General features: G+C 37.6%; 1 protein-coding gene across 3 annotated transcripts in view; it reads left to right on the forward strand.

The window, feature by feature from the left end:
- LOC150092858 (tetratricopeptide repeat protein 17-like) overlaps window positions 1-19,062 on the forward strand; it is a 191,252-nt gene that overhangs the window by 7,482 nt on the left and 164,708 nt on the right. For 2 of the 3 annotated variants that reach the window (XM_090414327.1, XM_090414328.1), the window contains exon 1: window positions 7,246-7,475. The exons of the other annotated variant lie outside the window; for it this stretch is intronic. In XM_090414327.1, the coding sequence (XP_090270453.1) occupies window positions 7,264-7,475 (212 nt within the window). In that variant the 5' untranslated portion in view covers window positions 7,246-7,263. Of the gene's footprint in view, window positions 1-7,245; window positions 7,476-19,062 lie in introns of those variants that run through there. 3 annotated transcript variants of the gene reach the window in all.

Here is a 19,062-nt window from a genome sequence, read left to right on the forward strand (position 1 = left end):
TTGACATTGCTTGGCTGAGGTTCTCTCTGTCTTCTTCTCTCAAATTCATTTGTCTACTGGTTTCCTGATGCCACCAACCATTCTGAACTTTCTAATTTCCTTTCTCTAAATGTTGGCTTCTTCACTCTAACTTTCCTAACAATGATGTCTTTCTTGGATACTCTTATATCCTCTTCTAACTCTGTAGATTAAACACATAAGGATTCTGAGACATTTGCTATCACCAACAATCTTACACAAATTGTTCACATGCCAGACGATCCCAACTGCTTTTACCAGTGGCCCCATCTAAGTATGCCTTATTTCCTTGGTTGCATTATTGTTTTTGCTACCCAAACCTATATGTTAAATGAAATAAGGGAAATAATTCTCATCAGTATGGAAATATTTATTGCCTGTTCCACTCTATATTCCATTGCGTATCTGATCCTTGGTTTTCCCAATGCTGTACAAAAGAAGAATGAGGCATACTATGACTGGCTTGCATCCAAAACTTTATTTTCCTGTACTGCTTATATTAAGACCAGAATAGTTGCAAGAAAACTATCAACACATCTAAAATGATTTTGAAAGAGCTAAAAGCAGAAAAGCTTGCACCCTGTTCAAATGACTGCCATGTCTTTTTGGTCTCTAACCAGAGACCAAAAAGACATGGTTCATTGTCGCTTATGCCCAACACTGCTCCAATTCCTATTACATCTGAATAAATGAAATATGAAATAATTTCTATGGATGATGTTGTAACATCATGCATAGAAAAAAGCCAACCTCCTGGCTTCCTACTTCTTCGATTCTTGCACAGCCTGATCTTGGGTACCAAATATTCCAGACACTCATCACTTGCTGTCCCATCTGACCTTTTGCCAGAAAGATCAGATCTTGTTGAAATTGGATACCAAAAAAAGTCTCAACATTTCTCCAGTTGTTCTAAAGATTTGTGCATCAGAGTTGACTCCACTCTATCATCTTCATATGGCTTTTATTCTACTAGTATTTATCCTGCAATCTGGAAATTAGCATACATGCAACTCATTCCAAGAAGAGTGGCAATCTTTCCTTCGTGCTACCATCCAGTTTTTTTCACCTGAATTTTCTCCAACGTCATGGAAAGACCACTCAACTCCTGTGCTCCCTTGAAGGTCTCAACTAATAATTGACCACCAGTACAGATTCCATCACTGTCAATAAGCAGGAGATCTGCTTACTATGTCAACAGTCTCTTGACAAATCCTTCTTTCCTGTTTATCACTTGTGTAGACCTGCACTCTACCATGTAGGCTTTCAAAACCAGATCTGATTGAATAGAGTGATTAATCCTTATTCCTGTAGTGTCTATGTCTGTATATTGTGTGTGTGTTTGTCTGACTAGTTTGCCTGTTTTGCAGGACTGAGTTTCCAGGAAAAAAGTGTTGTTGTTTTTTTAATTATTATTAAATTTTTTAAAAAAAATTATTAGACTGAAACTCACCTTCAGAAGCAATCAAAGGTTCTTCATGTCCTGGATGGATTCAAATCAAGTGTTTTTCAAAAGGCTAAGGTTAAATTTCCTAAATAGCTACTTAGGTGGCGCTTTGTGAATATAAGAGTTATTGTTTAATTAGCCTTTGTACCTGTACTGATGATGCCTGTGATACTCAGGCGAAAATTCTACGAATAAAGAATAATTTACATGAGTTAATTCCATTATTATAATAATAAGTAATAATTAGATTTTCTCTTTTTGAATTGTTACTTTATTTCCAAATAGCTTTTAACTATACAAAACAGATCTGTCTAACCCTTGAATCTGGGGCAGTATCCTATGAGTTCCCTGAAAATACTGTATTGTGTACCAAAAAGCAGTTGAATTGATGAAACCTACGTTTCATCAAATTGATTAGTGTTGCTCCTCCACTAATACTTCACTCACTATCATATAAGCATGCAGTTTCTGCTGCTTTCATATTCTCCAAATATATATTGATCATCAAAATTAGCATGAATAATTATTTTCATTCTGTCATATCCATTCAAAAGTGTGCTTTAGCTAATCAATACCTATTCCCAGTTCAACTGCAAACTCACAGAACAGATTTTTCCTCTTCCTTCACCCCTTCTACTGCTACCCTGTGGAACAGCCTTCCACCTTATGTTTCTCAAGGAATACAAGCTGTTAAAGGGAAATGTGAAAAAGTTCCTTGTTGTCCATTCATGGTACTATAGTTCGCCCACCGATTAGAGATCCCTCGACACTTCTGTGCATGTCAGAAAAAGAAGAATCCATTCCGATAATAGGGTAATTAATCTGTCTTCTGGGATGAGTTTGTTTATTATTACAGGTTGGAAAAGTTAGCTTTTCTTTTACGAACATTGCTGTTTTTAAAGTGTAACTATTTTGCTTGTATAACAGTTGGAAAAATGTACGTAGAGTATTAACAAAATTAAAAAAGATATAGCATAAAACAAAAATTTAACTGAGTTTATTTTTAAGAAAGTTTTCTATAAAATAAAAATAATTATACAGAAAAACAGAAATTTTTTCAAATGAACTTAGATATTCTAAACTTACAGTTGAGAGAACTGAGACACTTTAATGTCCTAAACCGATTAATTATTTATGACTTGTTGTGACTCTTTTAACAAACCCATGCAAAAAAAATGTTGGAAAAAAATATTTATCAAATCCTTTTAATCTTCAGAGTCATCTGAATCGGTGTCCAAATCGCCATCACTTTCACTTAAACTGATCACCAAAGGTTCGCATAATTCTTCGATAATTCCGTCTCTGTCCCAATACATATTTTCCAATGAGGTGACATGAGAGCAATATTTTCGCCAGTTTTGAACTGTAATACTTTTAATCACCTGTTCTGAAAGCTTAAAAAGTTTCGACATGTCAACATCCCCAGTTATGTTGCAATAGTGAATGAAACTTTTCACTTTTGCCCAAACATACTCGATAGCATTAATATCGCAATGATATGGTGGTAGTCTCAAAACTAGAAATCCATGCTCTTTGAGCATCGTGTCGAATTTAAATAGTTTAGTTGTGGGCGAGTTTCTTTTGACCAAATTAAGCAATTCAATTTTTCGCATATCTGGGGAATGAGAAATGTTATTTGCAGAGAGCCAATCCATAAGAACTTACTTCTTATTAGACCAATTTGGAACTTTGTTTAATCGAATAGAGTGATATGAAGCGTGATCAATTATAACAACGGCATTTTTTAGGAAGGTTTGGAATCGGTTTTTCTTCTGCCCACTTTTCGAAGATTGTAGAATTTATTTGTTCATGGTAATCTCCAGTAGTTGAATTGGCTTTGTATAGTAAGTTTGAATTCGGTAAAAAAACTTATTTCTCCACCCGCACACAAAATTATTATGCACCGTGAGGCATTTCCGGTTTGTAGCACTCCACATTCTTCTTTATTTTCCATAATTTTCCATAAATTAAATTACTATCAGTCCAAGTTTCATCTAGATACACAATCGGTCTTTTCTCCTCCCTGAAACATCTTATTGTTCTCAAATACTGCGCTCTGGATAAAACAATGTCACTTCGCTCCATCATAAGTTTCCTTTTATTCTGGGATTTTTTAAAACAAAATCCGATTTCATGAAGTATTTTCCTTAAAGTTTCTCTTTTCCAAGGAAAATTCATTTTTTCTTTAAGCACAGGAATCAATTTCGGAACAGTTGGCACTCTTTTCTCGACCACGTAAAATTCATGAATAGTTCTTCTTATAACGTCTACATCAAAATCATTCAAAGCTACGGTTTCGATGGTTTTCTTTCTCTGGCGCTTTTTTTTAGGAGATTTAAATTTTGGTTTACCTTCACCTTTTTATTCCCTACAAATTCTTTTAACAGTCGACCCCCATACGCCAGCACTTGCATGTTTAATGACTTGAAAAAGGGAACAAAGAGACTGCCTTTTAACGATTCTTTTTCGACGAATGTCAGCACATTATTCAATATTCTTTTGCAAGAGCTACTGAAACGTTTAACAACAGAACTTGTTGACCTGTACTGGATCTATCATACAAATTAATAATAAAAAAATGATGCAAAAAAGCGACAACAAAAAATCAAGCTACTACTAGTACAGCGACAGAAAGAAAGCATGTGATTTCGCATGTTGGCGACCAATTCATACAACCTTCATTTCTTTCTCCCCTTCAGCATGAATCGACTATTCTTGGCAAAATGCCAAGGAGAGACCTACAAATGGTGGGCGACCAGTAGCATATTATATATATAGCATATGTTCACCAACCTCTTGTGGATGGGGTCCCCAATTTAAAAAAGAAAAAAAAAAGTAGTTTCTATACCATTAAGTTCAGGTCCTCATTAAAAATAGGTGGAGAAACACATGTGCACAGTTAACTGATAAAAGTTTGTTGAAGTGGGTAGCACACTATATAGAGAGTAGCCTCCTGTAATCAGTTCTGGAACTCAGCAAATATACTATCAATAATTTGTTCTTTTTCTTTTAGGATATATATATAAGAAGACATGTCAGAGATTTTGAAGAAATTCAAAGACACAGAAGTATGGACCATCATCAAGTTTTTCCTGCTGCAATTCCCAAATGTTTGAATGCCAAACAAGAGAGAATGTATCCTGTCATCTCAAGGGATTTTGGATCATTTTGAGAAATCAGGTGCAAATTTTTTTGGCTTGTATTGCAACTGTTGATGAAACATGACTTCATTACTATGACCCAGAGACCAAACAACAGTCAATTTGAAGAGAAACAAAGGTTCTTCTCTGTCAAAGACATTCCAAACCCAAAAGTCAACAGGGAAGGTTCTTGGCATTGTCTTTTGGGATAGGATGCATAATCTTTACCAAGTATCTCAAAAAAGCCAAAACTATTGCATTAGCAGTTTATTCATCAGCTCTGAAGGAATTAAAGGAGGTACTGAAGGAAAAATGCCACGGGAAACTGAGCAAAGGCATGTTGCTTTTGCTGGACAATGCACCTGCTCACATTGCTCATGAAACCCAACAGACAATACACAACTTGGACTTTCAATGTTTGCTTTACTCGCCGTATTCACCAAACTTGGTTCCATCTGACCGTTTCCTATTCCCAAATTTAGAGAAACACTTGAAAGGAACAAAATTTATATAGATGAAGTCATATCTACAGCTGAGGACCGGTTTGTGCAACAAGAGAACTCAGAGGATTGCAAATGATGCAGCTGTGTTGTAACAAGTGTATAGTGGGGAATATGTAGAATAATGCTTAAGTTACATGGTTGTACCTCAATTCCTTCATGGTGATTATCACAACTTTTTGGCATGCCCTTGTATTGCAGAGTGAAGTTTACAGTATTAAATCTCCTGTGAACAATTTCCTCCAAATTAGTTTATTAGTTTTCACTGCTGCTTCAGTATTGCTAGAAAGCCATTGGCTAAAAAGATGTCACAGATATGACTGATTTCTGTGGATAGACTAGTCTGGTCCAAGCAAATGGTTTGAGTTAGAATACCTCTCCTCCCCATTCTTGATTTTAATATTCTCTGTATCTCTTTGATATTCATTTTGGCATTTTTATAGTCTTTCAGTTTTATTTTATTCTTCCTTTATGGAGTATGACTTATAAAAAATAAAAAAAAACATAATGAAATGACAGTTATAGTGAAATGTATATGTGACATTAATTACTGTATAACTTCATCAGAGAAAAGAAATAAGCATTAATAAAACTTACTGCATTGATCCTAATATTTTAAATATATTTTATATTTCTTAGCTAAATAGGTAAGCAGGTAAAACTCGTTATGCTGCATTGTTTTTCACCTGTTTGGTTTTATTGCCAAATAGCATAGTGCTCTGCCCATCAAGTTCAGCTGTTTAAATGGACCTGAGAAATATGCAAACATATCAGATTCATTCCAGTAATAGACTTTAACTCATCTCCATTCTCTGATGTAGCTAATATTATTATCATCAACAGACCTCCATGGAGTTGAGAGATTCATCGTGTGAGGTCCCACTCTCAGTGCACAGCTCATCGTACCTCGACTTAAATGCATTTCCTGTCCCTGCACTTGCCACACTCTAGTCAATGCATTCAAGTCACCCACCACTCTCCATGTACAAAAACCTACTCCTTACCCCCTTACTCACACCCACCTTATACAACTTCTGGGGATGGCCTCTCATTCTCCTCCCTGTCTCCAGATATTTTATGAAAAATCTCATCCATGCTAATCTGATAATTATCCATTATCAGCTTATAGGTCTCAATCATGTCTTCTATCTATATTCAAGAAACCAGCTTAGTCAATTGTTTAGTAGACATTTGTCTCCTTTTTTACAACAAATATTCTTAGCCAGCCTTCTTTGTCTTTGGACACATGCCATTGAAAGCTTGGAGAAACTGTGGTTGCTCTTTTTCCAGACATTTGATCAAATCGGACATTGAGGCCTTCTTTACCGGCTACCATCTTAGCTTGACTTCTGTCCTTTTTGATTAGATTGCCACTTTCCTCTCTAGGTATTCATTGTGTTTTATGGTGGCATGTTTCCTCATCGCATTTCTCTCTCAGTACGGGATACCCAAATGTTCTGTGTTTTCACCCACACTCTTCTTACTATACATCGGTGACCTTCACTTAACCTTAAATCTTATCCATAGTAGTTTTGCTGATGACAGTGCACTTCACTTATCTTTATTATTGAATTTATGTAGTCCTCAAATGATTGAAGCTTCAAGAACTTCATAGCTAATGCCTTAATCATGGATCTCCCCCCCCCCCCCACCCCCCCCCCCCCCCACCCCCCCCCCCCCCCACCCCCCCCCCCCCCCACCCCCCCCCCCCCCCACCCCCCCCCCCCCCCACCCCCCCCCCCCCCCACCCCCCCCCCCCCCCACCCCCCCCCCCCCCCACCCCCCCCCCCCCCCACCCCCCCCCCCCCCCACCCCCCCCCCCCCCCACCCCCCCCCCCCCCCACCCCCCCCCCCCCCCACCCCCCCCCCCCCCCACCCCCCCCCCCCCCCACCCCCCCCCCCCCCCACCCCCCCCCCCCCCCACCCCCCCCCCCCCCCACCCCCCCCCCCCCCCACCCCCCCCCCCCCCCACCCCCCCCCCCCCCCACCCCCCCCCCCCCCCACCCCCCCCCCCCCCCACCCCCCCCCCCCCCCACCCCCCCCCCCCCCCACCCCCCCCCCCCCCCACCCCCCCCCCCCCCCACCCCCCCCCCCCCCCACCCCCCCCCCCCCCCACCCCCCCCCCCCCCCACCCCCACGGCCATATGATTTGGTAGCATTGATGCAACAGGAACAAAGAGCTGTTCTTGTGGAAGAATTAAAACAACAGTTAATGGCACAGAAGGAAGAAATAGATCGTCGTGAGGATAAGGAAACTAATTTAGAAGGAAAAATCTATTCAACAGATGATGATTGTATTGCAGCTAGCAAGCCGCTTACAGATTTTGATCTGTATGTCAGCACTGTAGTCCCATTTGATTTCAAAGGGTTTAAGTGAGTAACTTTTGATTAGGCCATTCAAAGTGAACATATATTAACATTGTAAATATCATGTAGTTATGAGAATTTTGTCTCTTGCTATGAGTTTTCTTGCTTTATGGATGTTATTGAATTCTTTCTTTGCTAAGTTTGTTTCATTTAAATTGAAGCTGTTCCTTTCATCTCTCTCTCACACTTTTTGTTTTTACTGTAGCATTTATTTTCTTTTTATTGTCTTAATATTATTTATATTAGGTATTGGACTATAGCTTAAAAATTCATTACTAAAACTTTATCATTCTGAAATTAATAAATTGTTTATCAGCAGCAATGCTGAAAACAATCACTCTTGCCAACTAATGATGTGGATAACATTCACTTGATTTTATAAACACTAGTTGGGAGATAACTTGGAAAACTTAAATTTACTTGCTACCATGAATTGTATGTCTCCTGTTTCCATTCCAATTCTGAATCATTTTCATTCCAGTTTTTAAATAATTTCAATCTCCATTTCATCTACAGTGATTATTATTATCACCTACGTGGAGTCAAGAGTCATCATGGGAGGGCTCACTCTCATATGCACAGCTCATTGTACTTTGACTTAAATGCATTCGCTGTCCCTGCACTCACCACACTCTCAGGCAATGCATTCCAATCTACTACCACTTTCCATGCAAAAAATCTACTCCTCATCCCCTTGTTCACACCCACCTTATACAGCTTCCAGGGATGGCCTCTCATTGTCCAGATATTTTATGAAAAATCTCATCCATGCTAATCTGGTAATTATCCCTTACCAACTTATAGGTCTCAATCATGTCTTTCTTCTATTCACTAGGCGCTGTAATTTGCATTCTCTCAATCTCCCCTCATATTCCACATTCTGAGATCAGAAACCAACTTAGTCAATCGTCTCTGAACCCTTTCCAACATTTCATCACCCTTTTGAAAACCTGGCAATCAAATCTGTGCACAGTAATCCAAATACAGACTGATCAAAGCCTTGTACAATGGAATCAAAACATCCTTACTTCTACAAGTCAGTGTTCTCTGCATCATTACCATAATCCGCCGTGTCTTTCTCACAATTTTAGCAAAAGGTCCATGAAATTTCAAGTCTCTATCCACACACAACCTCCAAATTGTTCATCTCCTCCCAAATATTACCACCAATCCTATACTCTGCATCCCATCTTTACTTCCCATATTTTAAAACCTTACACTTTGTAACATTAAACTAACAGCATCACACATTCGCCTATTCAGACAATCTATTTATGTCCTCTTGAACAGCCAAAATATCTGCTCTACTTCTCATAATTTTCCCCAACTTTGCATCATTTGTGAACAACTGCATATCACCGTTTAAGCCCTTATCACAAATAGAGTGCAATTCTATGTTTATTTTTTCTGAGGATGGAAACAGGAACTTAGACCATTCATACTTACCTTAAAAAAATAAAATCCAAAGACATTCATGCTGACAATGAGATTTCAGCTCATTTATTTGTTGGAGAGCATATGCATGAAATCAGAAATCTTTTTTTATAATGGTAACATGTTCCATAATTAAGTTTTAAAAATCACTTTATTTACACAGTTAGTTCAACTGACTGACTAAGTTAGTTCACACAAGGCAACAAAATTCATTTGCAATCCAGATATTCATGCCCACAATTAGATTTCAGCCTATTACTTATTCATTGGAATGGAATTATTGTGGATTCCACCAAAATATTGATGACATCAAAGTCCTTTTGCTTAAGCCAGTGTACTTTTGTGTGAGGAGACTTCTTTAAAACTTTGTGAGGACCTACATTATGGTATGTCATTGTTTCTAAGTATGTGATAAGGAAGGGATGCCCATGAAGGAGTTGCAGTCCTCATAGGCAACCATATCCTATTTCAACAAGCTTCGCTCAACATCAACATAGAAGCAGTTACCATCTGCTTCTTAGTAGAACCTCTTGTTATTGCATACACATCTGTGTACCACCTGGTACAGATATTTTCCAGGACAGCTTTGATGAGCTGATCTGGAAGTTACCATCCCCCATTATTATCATGAAAGATTTAAATAGCCACACCACTGTAGGATAGTGCATAAGCTAACATCAGAGAGAGGGTTGTTAATAGTGCTAGACAATGACCTGCCTCTCAGACACAAGAAGTAACACGTTCTTCTTTGTGTCCCTCCACATATGCTGTTATTAGCTTAACAATCAGTTTTCCATCTCTATTCCTACTACTTAATTACAAAGTAGAAAATAACAGCTATGGGAGTGATAATTTTCATGTGATATCTACTCTTTTACCTGAATAACCATGTACTTTGATATCACATTGTAAAAAATATCAGACTGACTGAAATACATTCTCATCCTTAATGTTCACAATGAACAGTCTTGCATGTGTTGTGCATCACTTGACTATATCATGTCCACATCAGGCAGGCACATTTTTACAAATTGGTCGACATGAATATAGCATTCCAGTTTCATTTTTTTCCTTTGAAATTTTCATGTAAAACTAGTATTTGTGAACTTTTAATGTTATATAAATCTCAGAAGTAATGCTGTCTTATTTCAAATTGTAAAAAGCCATTAGCCTAGTGGCTATGCACTTTGCAACCATATGCCTGGAAAAGGAGTGTCCTGGGTTTGATTCCTGTCACCAACATGAGGGGATTTAACACATTTCCCTGCCAACTACGAGTATACTCATAGTTGGTATATGAGCCTCACAAGTCAACTACGAATATACTCATATGACGCTTACCTGATACTCATATGACTGACCTTGAAGAAGTGAAAGTGCTTGGCATGCAGAGCGAGCAGCGAAAGTGTGTATACTCGTAGTTAGTATATGAGCCACACAAGCCAACTACGAATATATTTGTATGTCAATTACCGCCGCCAATGAGATTACTCGTACTGACCTTGAAGAAGTGGCAGCGAACATGTTAAGGATCTTTCTCAGATATAGCCAAGTTAGCCGGTCTTGGGCATGGACAGCAGGGTTTTTCTCCCCAGTTTATCGGGTTTTTCCTCCTGCAAGCAGGAAAACCAGCCCGTGAACACACGAGCTACAGACAGGGCTAGTCACTTTATCCTTGGGGCAGGTACAACTTAGAAGGGCTCAAGTTAGCCCTGTAACAGGCCAGTAGGCCTAATACGTTGAAGAGAGAAGAAGGCTTTTCTGAATATTGCATTACATAAAATGAACTGGTTTCTTTACCTTATGATGTATATATCAGTGCCAAGTAGCATTTCAGTTTTATGATTGCTATCCTACATCATCCATAAAAACAGTAAAAGAAAATAAAGCAATCAATAGTTTCTCCTGTTACTCCAGCAATAATGAAGTATTGCTGGATATAATTATAAACCACTTGGGCAACTTATATTTTCTACAATTATTGTGTTGTTGTTGTTGTTTTTTAAGTTAAGTATTGCTTTGAGAAAGAGGAACGAGTTATGAACTTCATAGGAAGAAAACGGAAAAAAATTTCAAATGAATTCTGATTATCAATCAATTCATTGAACTTGCAATGCTTATTTGTATACATGTGACAGATGAAAAGTTTAAACTGAGAGGGTAGAATTTCTATTTACCCTATTTATTGTAAATTCAAGCAACCATTGCATTAAAATTAAATCATATACACCACACTCATTGTTACTTTTATAAAATCATACTTTCTTTGATTTAATTTACCAAAAAAATGTTTATATCCTGTAATATGATAGATCACAAATTCTGTATCAAAAATTGATTGGCATCTTGACAAATTTCAAAATGCAGACTATGCATAATGTTTCACAATTTCTTATTCCCAAAACTTACTAATCCTTTTGTCTCTGGGTCTTTCCTTGAAATAAAACTTGGGAAAAATTTAATTTTCCTGATTTTATTTTAGTTTAAGTAGTTATTTTTTTGAAATAAGAAATAGGAGGTGTAAAAAGGCACCAAGGAGAGGAAAAACTAAGACAAGAAACCTTAGATCTGATGAAGAAAAGAGATTTAAAGAGATGTAAAGAGATTTGAATGACACCAATGAAATAGAATATACGGAAATTTGTAAAATTATACGTAAAAGGATGAAACATGAACTTAGATCGTATAATACTAGGAAAATTAAAGAAACAATAGAAAACAATAATAATATGAAGGTCCTAAGACCTTCATATTACTTCATATTATCAGTTGGAACAAAGGAAATAGCTGCTGTAAGAGGAAAAAATGGTGAACTGATAAAAAATAGAGATGCAATAATCAAAAGAATTCAGGAATTTTATACTGAACTCTATGAAGACAAAGACCAGGACATCCAAGAATCATCTATGGATTATTCCAGTGAGGAAGAACATGATGCCCCTGAGATCTTACAAGGTGAAGTGGAAATGGCACTGCGGGAAATGAAGAATGGAAAGGCCCCAGGAGAAGATGGAATTATGGTAGACTTCTTAAAACTGGGAGGAAGCCCTGTCATCAAACAGTTGAGTAAACTCTTCAATAAATGCCTAAAACAGAGAAAAATTCCAAAAATTTGGAACAATTCACTTCTAATATTAATTTTTAAAAAGGGCAATAAGGAAGAAATTCAAAATTACAGACCTATAAGCTTACTCCCCACCATATATAAAGTTTTCACAAAAATTATAAATAATAGAATAAAATCTAAACTAGAGGGAATGCAATCCTGTGATCAAACTGGATTTAGGAAGAATTATGATACTTTGGACCATATTCACACATTAAGACAGCTCATTGAAAAATCAATTGAATACAATAAACCCTTATGTCTGGCCTATATAGACTATGAAAAAACATTTGATTCAGTTAAAACATCTGCAACACTAAAAGCACTTGAAACCCAGGGAACTGAGAAACCATATATTGAAACACTAAAACATATTTACAATAATGCAACTTCTGTAATTAAATTATATAAAAACAGTGAAAAGTTCCCAATACCAAAAGGCATCTGGCAAGGTGACACCAAATTATTTAAAGCTGCATTAGAGGAAGTCTTTAGAAGCCTTGATTGGGAAAAAAAAGGAATAAAGGAATACAGGGCCAGTATTAGCTCTAGAGCATAGGGTTTAATAAAATTGGAGAGATGCCATCAGGACCAGAACCCTTCTTAGTTGTCCAAGTTTAGTTATTTTCTGATGTCTTTTTGATAGAAAACTAAGGAGGCATATGATCTCAGATTCCAGTATGGTAAGAGACAGTTTCCCTTGGTTATCTATGCAGGGAAAAGAGTGATGCCAGAAGGTCAGCTTTATCTTTGAGTGCTGTAACAGTGGTACCATGAGGATGAGATATAGGTAGAAGTGCAGGTGAGCAGAAGTTGATGTCCAACAGCCTTAGCAAGGAACAGAAGACATATAAAGGCCAACAGCAGAAAACTCGTCTCCTGCACATATGGAAGCCATATGGACAGGAGACAAGTTTTCTGCTGGTGGCTTTTATAAAATAAAATTTAGATCTGCTTCAAGTTGGATGCTTCAGCATAGGCTGAGTAGGAAGCTTGAGTTTTTGATGCAAGCCATCCTGTGTTAAGCTGAATATTTTTCTTTGGTACATTTTCTGTTGAACCAAGGCTTGGAAAATGGATAAGGATTTTGGATAGAAATGAGAATGAAGGCTTTCATGCCAGTGAGGATAATTTCTGTGACTAGCTCAAAACAAGTATTTAGATTGGCAGAGCAGATGCAATTAGTCAGACCATGGAAAGAGATTTTTTTTTTATGTTGTGCCCATACACAAGAGGTTGGTTGATCAACCTATAGTGCATTAGTACTGTAATAAATTTAGTTTAATCCTTTATCCAAGTGTATGCAAACAAAGGTTACACCTGAAGTAGTTCAGGACTGAGGCAACTCGTAGTAAAGGTGGACCAAGCTCTCATCACTCCTTGTCTCAGCATCTCCTATAATGCAAAGCACATCTCCTTGCAGACATGTGGTGCTATGCATTAAGGGAAGGGCCACTAATAAGACCTGTTTTGACCTTTATTGAGGTCTTGTCAGTAGGAGCCAGACCCAGAATTGGTGATACTAAGGCAGAAGATGGAGAGGTGTCATATTTACTTATACGAGTTGTCAAAAGGTGTACCACCTTATTATTAAATTACTCTGGATTTAGAGAAAGATGTTGGAAGTTTATTTTCCACTTGGTTAGACTATAATAAATTTAGTTTAATCCTTTATCCAAGTATATACAAACAAATCACCAATTCCGGGTCCGGCTCCCACTGACGAGACCTCAATAAAGGTCGAAACTGGTCTGGGTGGTGGCCCTTCCCTTAATGCATAGCATTATACATGTCCACAAGGAGATGTGCTTTGCATTATGGGAGATACTGAGACAAGGATTGATGAGAGCTTGGTCCACCTTTACTACGAGTTGCCTCAGTCCTGAACTACATCAGGCACAAACTTTGTTTGCATACACTTGGATCAGTGGGTCTTAACCTTTTTAGTGATCGGCATCACCTTGAAAAATGTGTTTCTATTTCTTTATTTAGGAAATTACATCTATTGCAAGATAATTTATTTATTCATAATAATACTTACGAAGCAAGACTCCTTTTTTGAAAGAGCCACGCGTAAGTCATCACTTGCATTTAAGCGATTTCTGGCTTTTGTTTTTATGTGCAAAAGTGGTGAAAATCCCATTTCACACAGGTGGTGGCAAATGGTAAAAGTGTCTGCAATGCTGCTTTTGCCAGCTGTGGATAAGGTTCTAACTGTGTACACCAGAATTGTTCTAAGTCCAGTTTTTCAAATTCCATTTGAATACATGCATTGGCTCGTATTTCAATAAGATCATCTTTTATTAAATAGCTGTTGTCCATCGAATCTGGGTCAAAATTTAGAAACTTCTCTTGCACTCCTGGAAATGCTTTCTTGCACCCCCAAGGGTGCACACACCCCAGGTTAAGAACCACTGACTTGGATAAAGGATTAAACTAAATTGATTATAGTCTAACCAAGTGGAGAATAAACTTCCAACATTAGAACCCTGTATGGGTAGTGGGTTGGGAAAGGAGGAACTTGTTTACATTTGATTTAAATTACTGTAAATTGTATTCTTGGGAAATACAGCAGGGGGAGACTGTTCCACAGTGCAGTAGTTGCATGAGGAGGAAAATAAACTTGTTTTGTTTGTTTCTAGGTGTACTGTGAAGGGATGTTGAGTAGCAGCTGCACATCTTCTAACGAGCTTATTACTGAGTGGAGGAATTATCGATGTTAATTTAGATGAGCATTTCCCATGGAAATATTTGTAGAATATACAAACTGCAGAAACCAAATGTCTGTGTGAAAGTGGGGGAGAGAGTTGGTAAGAGATGGGTCATTAATAAGTCTAATTGTTCTCCTATGTATTGAGTCAAGCATTTTGAGAGAGCTTTTAGGGCCCCACCCATATGTGGGAGCAGTATTTAATAGCTGGGCAGATTTGTGATTTGTATATGGTTAACAGCTGTTTAGGGGTGAAGTAACGTCTTAAGCAAAAGAGAAATCCTAGTTTTTTTTTAAAGCTGAGGATGCAATGGTTGTGATGTGTTTATCCCAGGAGAGGGATAAACCTTTTTCCCTCTCCTTTCTCAAGGACTTACAAAATTATATTTTGTAAGTCCTTGAAAGGTACTGCTCATACTTCATGGAGAAGGGAAAGGAAAAAAACTGAAACCCCTTCTCTTGAGACCAACATAGCATTTGCCATTTCAAGTGGGAATATTTGCTAGGTTCATCAGAGCCACTTTTGTGGAAACGTGTTGCACCATGGAAAGGCATGGTTAGCATTGCCTGCTGAAGTGTAGAATGGCATCTTTTCATTTGGAATTGCAAGAGCATCAAGTTTAAAATTGTTGCACTATTAGATCCTATAGTGCAAATACAATTTTCATTAAACTGTCATTAAAAACTGTTTAATTTTTTTTTTAATCAACCATTCTCCATGCACTTACATTATCTTTGGATTTTCCATTATTCATATGTTACACTGATGAATGATTTATGAGACAAACCAGAATATTTATCTAATTTGTACTTTCAGGTAAACTTTTTACTGCAGACACATTCTTTTATTTTATTCTAATGGATTTTGCACAATCACCACTCCAAAGAACTTTATGAATCATATACAGTCATGCAGATTGTATCCAGTTCTTCAGATATAACTTTACTTTTCTGCATGGATTTAAAAACTTATCTTTATAATTGTATATAATATATATATCACACACACACACACACACACACACACACACACACACACACACACACACACACACACACACACACACACACACACACACACACACACACCAATGAGAAGGATATTAGATATTACAGTTATATTTTAATATATTTTCACCTTTGAGTATATAGCCAAAGATCCTAATGTGCCATTAAAAATTAAAACAAAGGTGATAACCTGGGATTGATGGTCGTCAGAGATTTGAGATTTAGGAGCCATATTGCAGGAAAGAGGAGGATATTGAAAGGCCTTAATTGAGCCTACATATCAATTTCTATACACAGATTTCATCACCTGGTTTTCAAGGGATGAAGATATTTTGGAAAGGATCCAGAGAATACTAACTAATGAGGTCTCTGTAATGTTGGATATGAGGAGAGATTGAGGAAATGCCATTTAGATTAGGAAGCAGAGGGAGGGGTAGTGTGTTTGAGACATGTAAGTTGAAGAGTTTGTATTAGATTAATGCAGAAGAATTTTCATACAGTGGATAAAGATGGCACAGTAGTCTCTGGAAGGTAGTTGTACAGGAGAGTATGAATAAGGGAAGTTTGGACCATGCTTTGGACACCTCTTCACACAGGATTAGATGAAGAAAACTGATGTACTATTTAGAAGTTGTTACAGATCTGAAATATTATTTTTTTGAATCAGCCATGGCTGTAAAGAATTCTTTTAACCTGCTGAACAAATCTAGTTGTATTAATTTGCCAAAAATTTGAGATACTGTTATAGCCATAGCTAATAAGTGTATTGTTGGATGGAGAGCAGTTGGTTAGTTGGTGGAATGCATTATCTGAGAGCATAGTGAGTACAGACTGATTGAATGAGTTCAACGAGTATTGTGTGTGTGTGACAGTAAGGCTTTCTCAGGATGGATCTATGACTGGAGATCAATGGTAATAATCAGCCATTACCAGAATGTAATTCAAACAGTGGGCAGTCACACATATTTTACATACGATTTTATTTGATATGTGAGTTGTTTGAATAGACAAACTGTTTTTCACAAGAATATATAATAAAGTTGAAGAAGCTTTTGTGATTTTCTTATTATTTACAGCATCTCCATGGAGTCTCATCATGGGAGATCCTAATCAACCATCATACATACAAATCCTATCATACCTCTCCTTGAATCCATTTACCATCAGGGAACTCGCAATCAATTCTGGCAATCCATTCCACTCACTCACCACTCTCCATGCAAAAAATCTGGTCTGCACCCCCCCCCCCTTTCCACTAACTACCCTCTTACACAACTTCCACAGATGGCCCCTAGTTCTCTATTTGTCATATATTGAAAAATTTCACTTGCATCAATTTTATAAAATTCCTTTAATATCTTAAAAGTTTCTATCATGTCTCCTCTTTTCCCAATATCAACTAAACTTTGTAACCCACAAACCTTCAACCTATCCTCGTAGGGAGTATTCCACAGACCTGTCACTATTTTGGCCACTTGTCTCTGAATCTTTTCGATCACCTCCTGGTTCCCAAAAAACCCAGGTGACCAAATCTGTGTACGTGTGCAGTAGTCAAGATCTGGCCATATCATAGCCTTATAAAAAAAATGGATAATAACTTCCTTATCTTTACTTGTTAGTATGTTTTTCGACATCCAAGTAATTTGATGAGCTACGTGGGCTGTTCAATAAGTAATAAGACTAATTTTACTGTGGCAAAACCACTTATCACAATATTAATTTCTCTGGAATAAAGAAATGTTGCTGTCTGTATTAACAAAAGAGGTTGATAGATGGCATATATGGGCTGATGTGCCAGAGTGTCAAGTGACTAAACGCAAGCTTGTTTCGGTGTGCCTACAAGGCGTGACCAGTCTTCAAAATGGAAGCGTCTTTGGAACAGCATTATGCAATTAAATTTTGTGTGTGTTTGAAAAAATCGGCATCGGACACTTTTAACATGATACGCGAAGCTTTCCATGATGAAGCAATGTCGAGGGCAAGTGTTTTTCGCTGGCATAAAACTTTTAAGGAAGGAAGGCAAAATGTGGAAGATCTTGAACGTGAGGGAAGACCTTCAACGTCCATCACAGAGACAATGATCAACACAGCAGCGATTATCATCAAGCACGTCAAAAGGAAGCGTCTATTGCTGAAGAATGGCTTCTTACTGCACCACGATAATGCAAGGCCACATATTGCTGGTTGTGTAGTGGACATTTTGCAGAAGAACAACACAGATATCCTACCACACCCTCCATACAGTCCTGATCTCACACCATGCGATTTCTGACTGTTTCCTCAGCTCAAGAAACCACTAAGAGGCCGCCACTTAGAAAGCAACAAAGCATGTGTAAAAGCTGCGGAGGCGGTTTTGAAAGAACTCTCAAAAAACGGACTTTCACATGTGTTTAAGAAGTAGACGCAACGTTGGGACAAATGCATCGCGTCTCACGGTAGTTACTTCGAAAAAGACCATGTAAATGATGACGATTAAAGGTAATCTGTTTTCTGTATAAATATTAGTCTTATTACTTATTGAACAGCCTACGTATTTTGCAACTTTTGCAATATTCCCCCTGAACTTCAACTCTTTGTCCACCATTATCTCCAAGTCCCTAGCCTTATCAATTTCCTGCAAACCAATACCATCAATATGATACACCATATGCAACCTTTTCAACCTGAAGTGTATAATCTTACATTTTGCAACATTAAATTGACTGTTATTATCCTTTGCCCCCATTGCAAATTTATTTAAATCATCCTGCAGGATATCTACATCACCTTTATCAACTATTGTTCTCTCTAGTTTTGTATCAACAGTAAACAACTGAATATTCCCTTCCTAGATTCTCCTAGACTCTACTCCACCATATACTACTCTTTGGTGTCTGTCCATCAGCCATCCCCCTATCCATACTATTAGCCTCATATCCATTCCCAACCTTTCCAGTTTTTGTAATAGTTTTCCATGTTGTGTTATTTTGTGAATGCCTTGGCAAAGTTGAGCAGTATCATGGTGTAGCCATGACTTATTTTTAATGGTATTAGCAACATCAAATGAACAAAAGATCTAAAGTCCTATTTTTTGGCGCCCTCTAATGTAAAAAAAAAAGTATAGCTATGTGAGAGTTGCTCTTAAGATAAGTCTCCCAAATTTTTGGCAAATTAATGCAACCATATTTGTTCAGGTTAGGGAAATTCTTCATAGCCATGACTGACTCAAAAGAATGATCTTTCGGATTTGTAATGACTTCTAAATAGCACATTAGTTTTCTTCCATCTAATCATATGTGAAGTGGTGTCCAAAGCATGGTCTGCCAGTCCTGACTTGCATAATAATAGTAGCAAAT

Source organism: Typopeltis vanoorti, chromosome 25 (genome assembly GCF_054136105.1).
Source record: "Typopeltis vanoorti isolate ZY-2024b chromosome 25, IOZ_Tvanoo_1.0, whole genome shotgun sequence".
Lineage (NCBI taxonomy): Eukaryota > Metazoa > Arthropoda > Arachnida > Uropygi > Thelyphonidae > Typopeltis > Typopeltis vanoorti.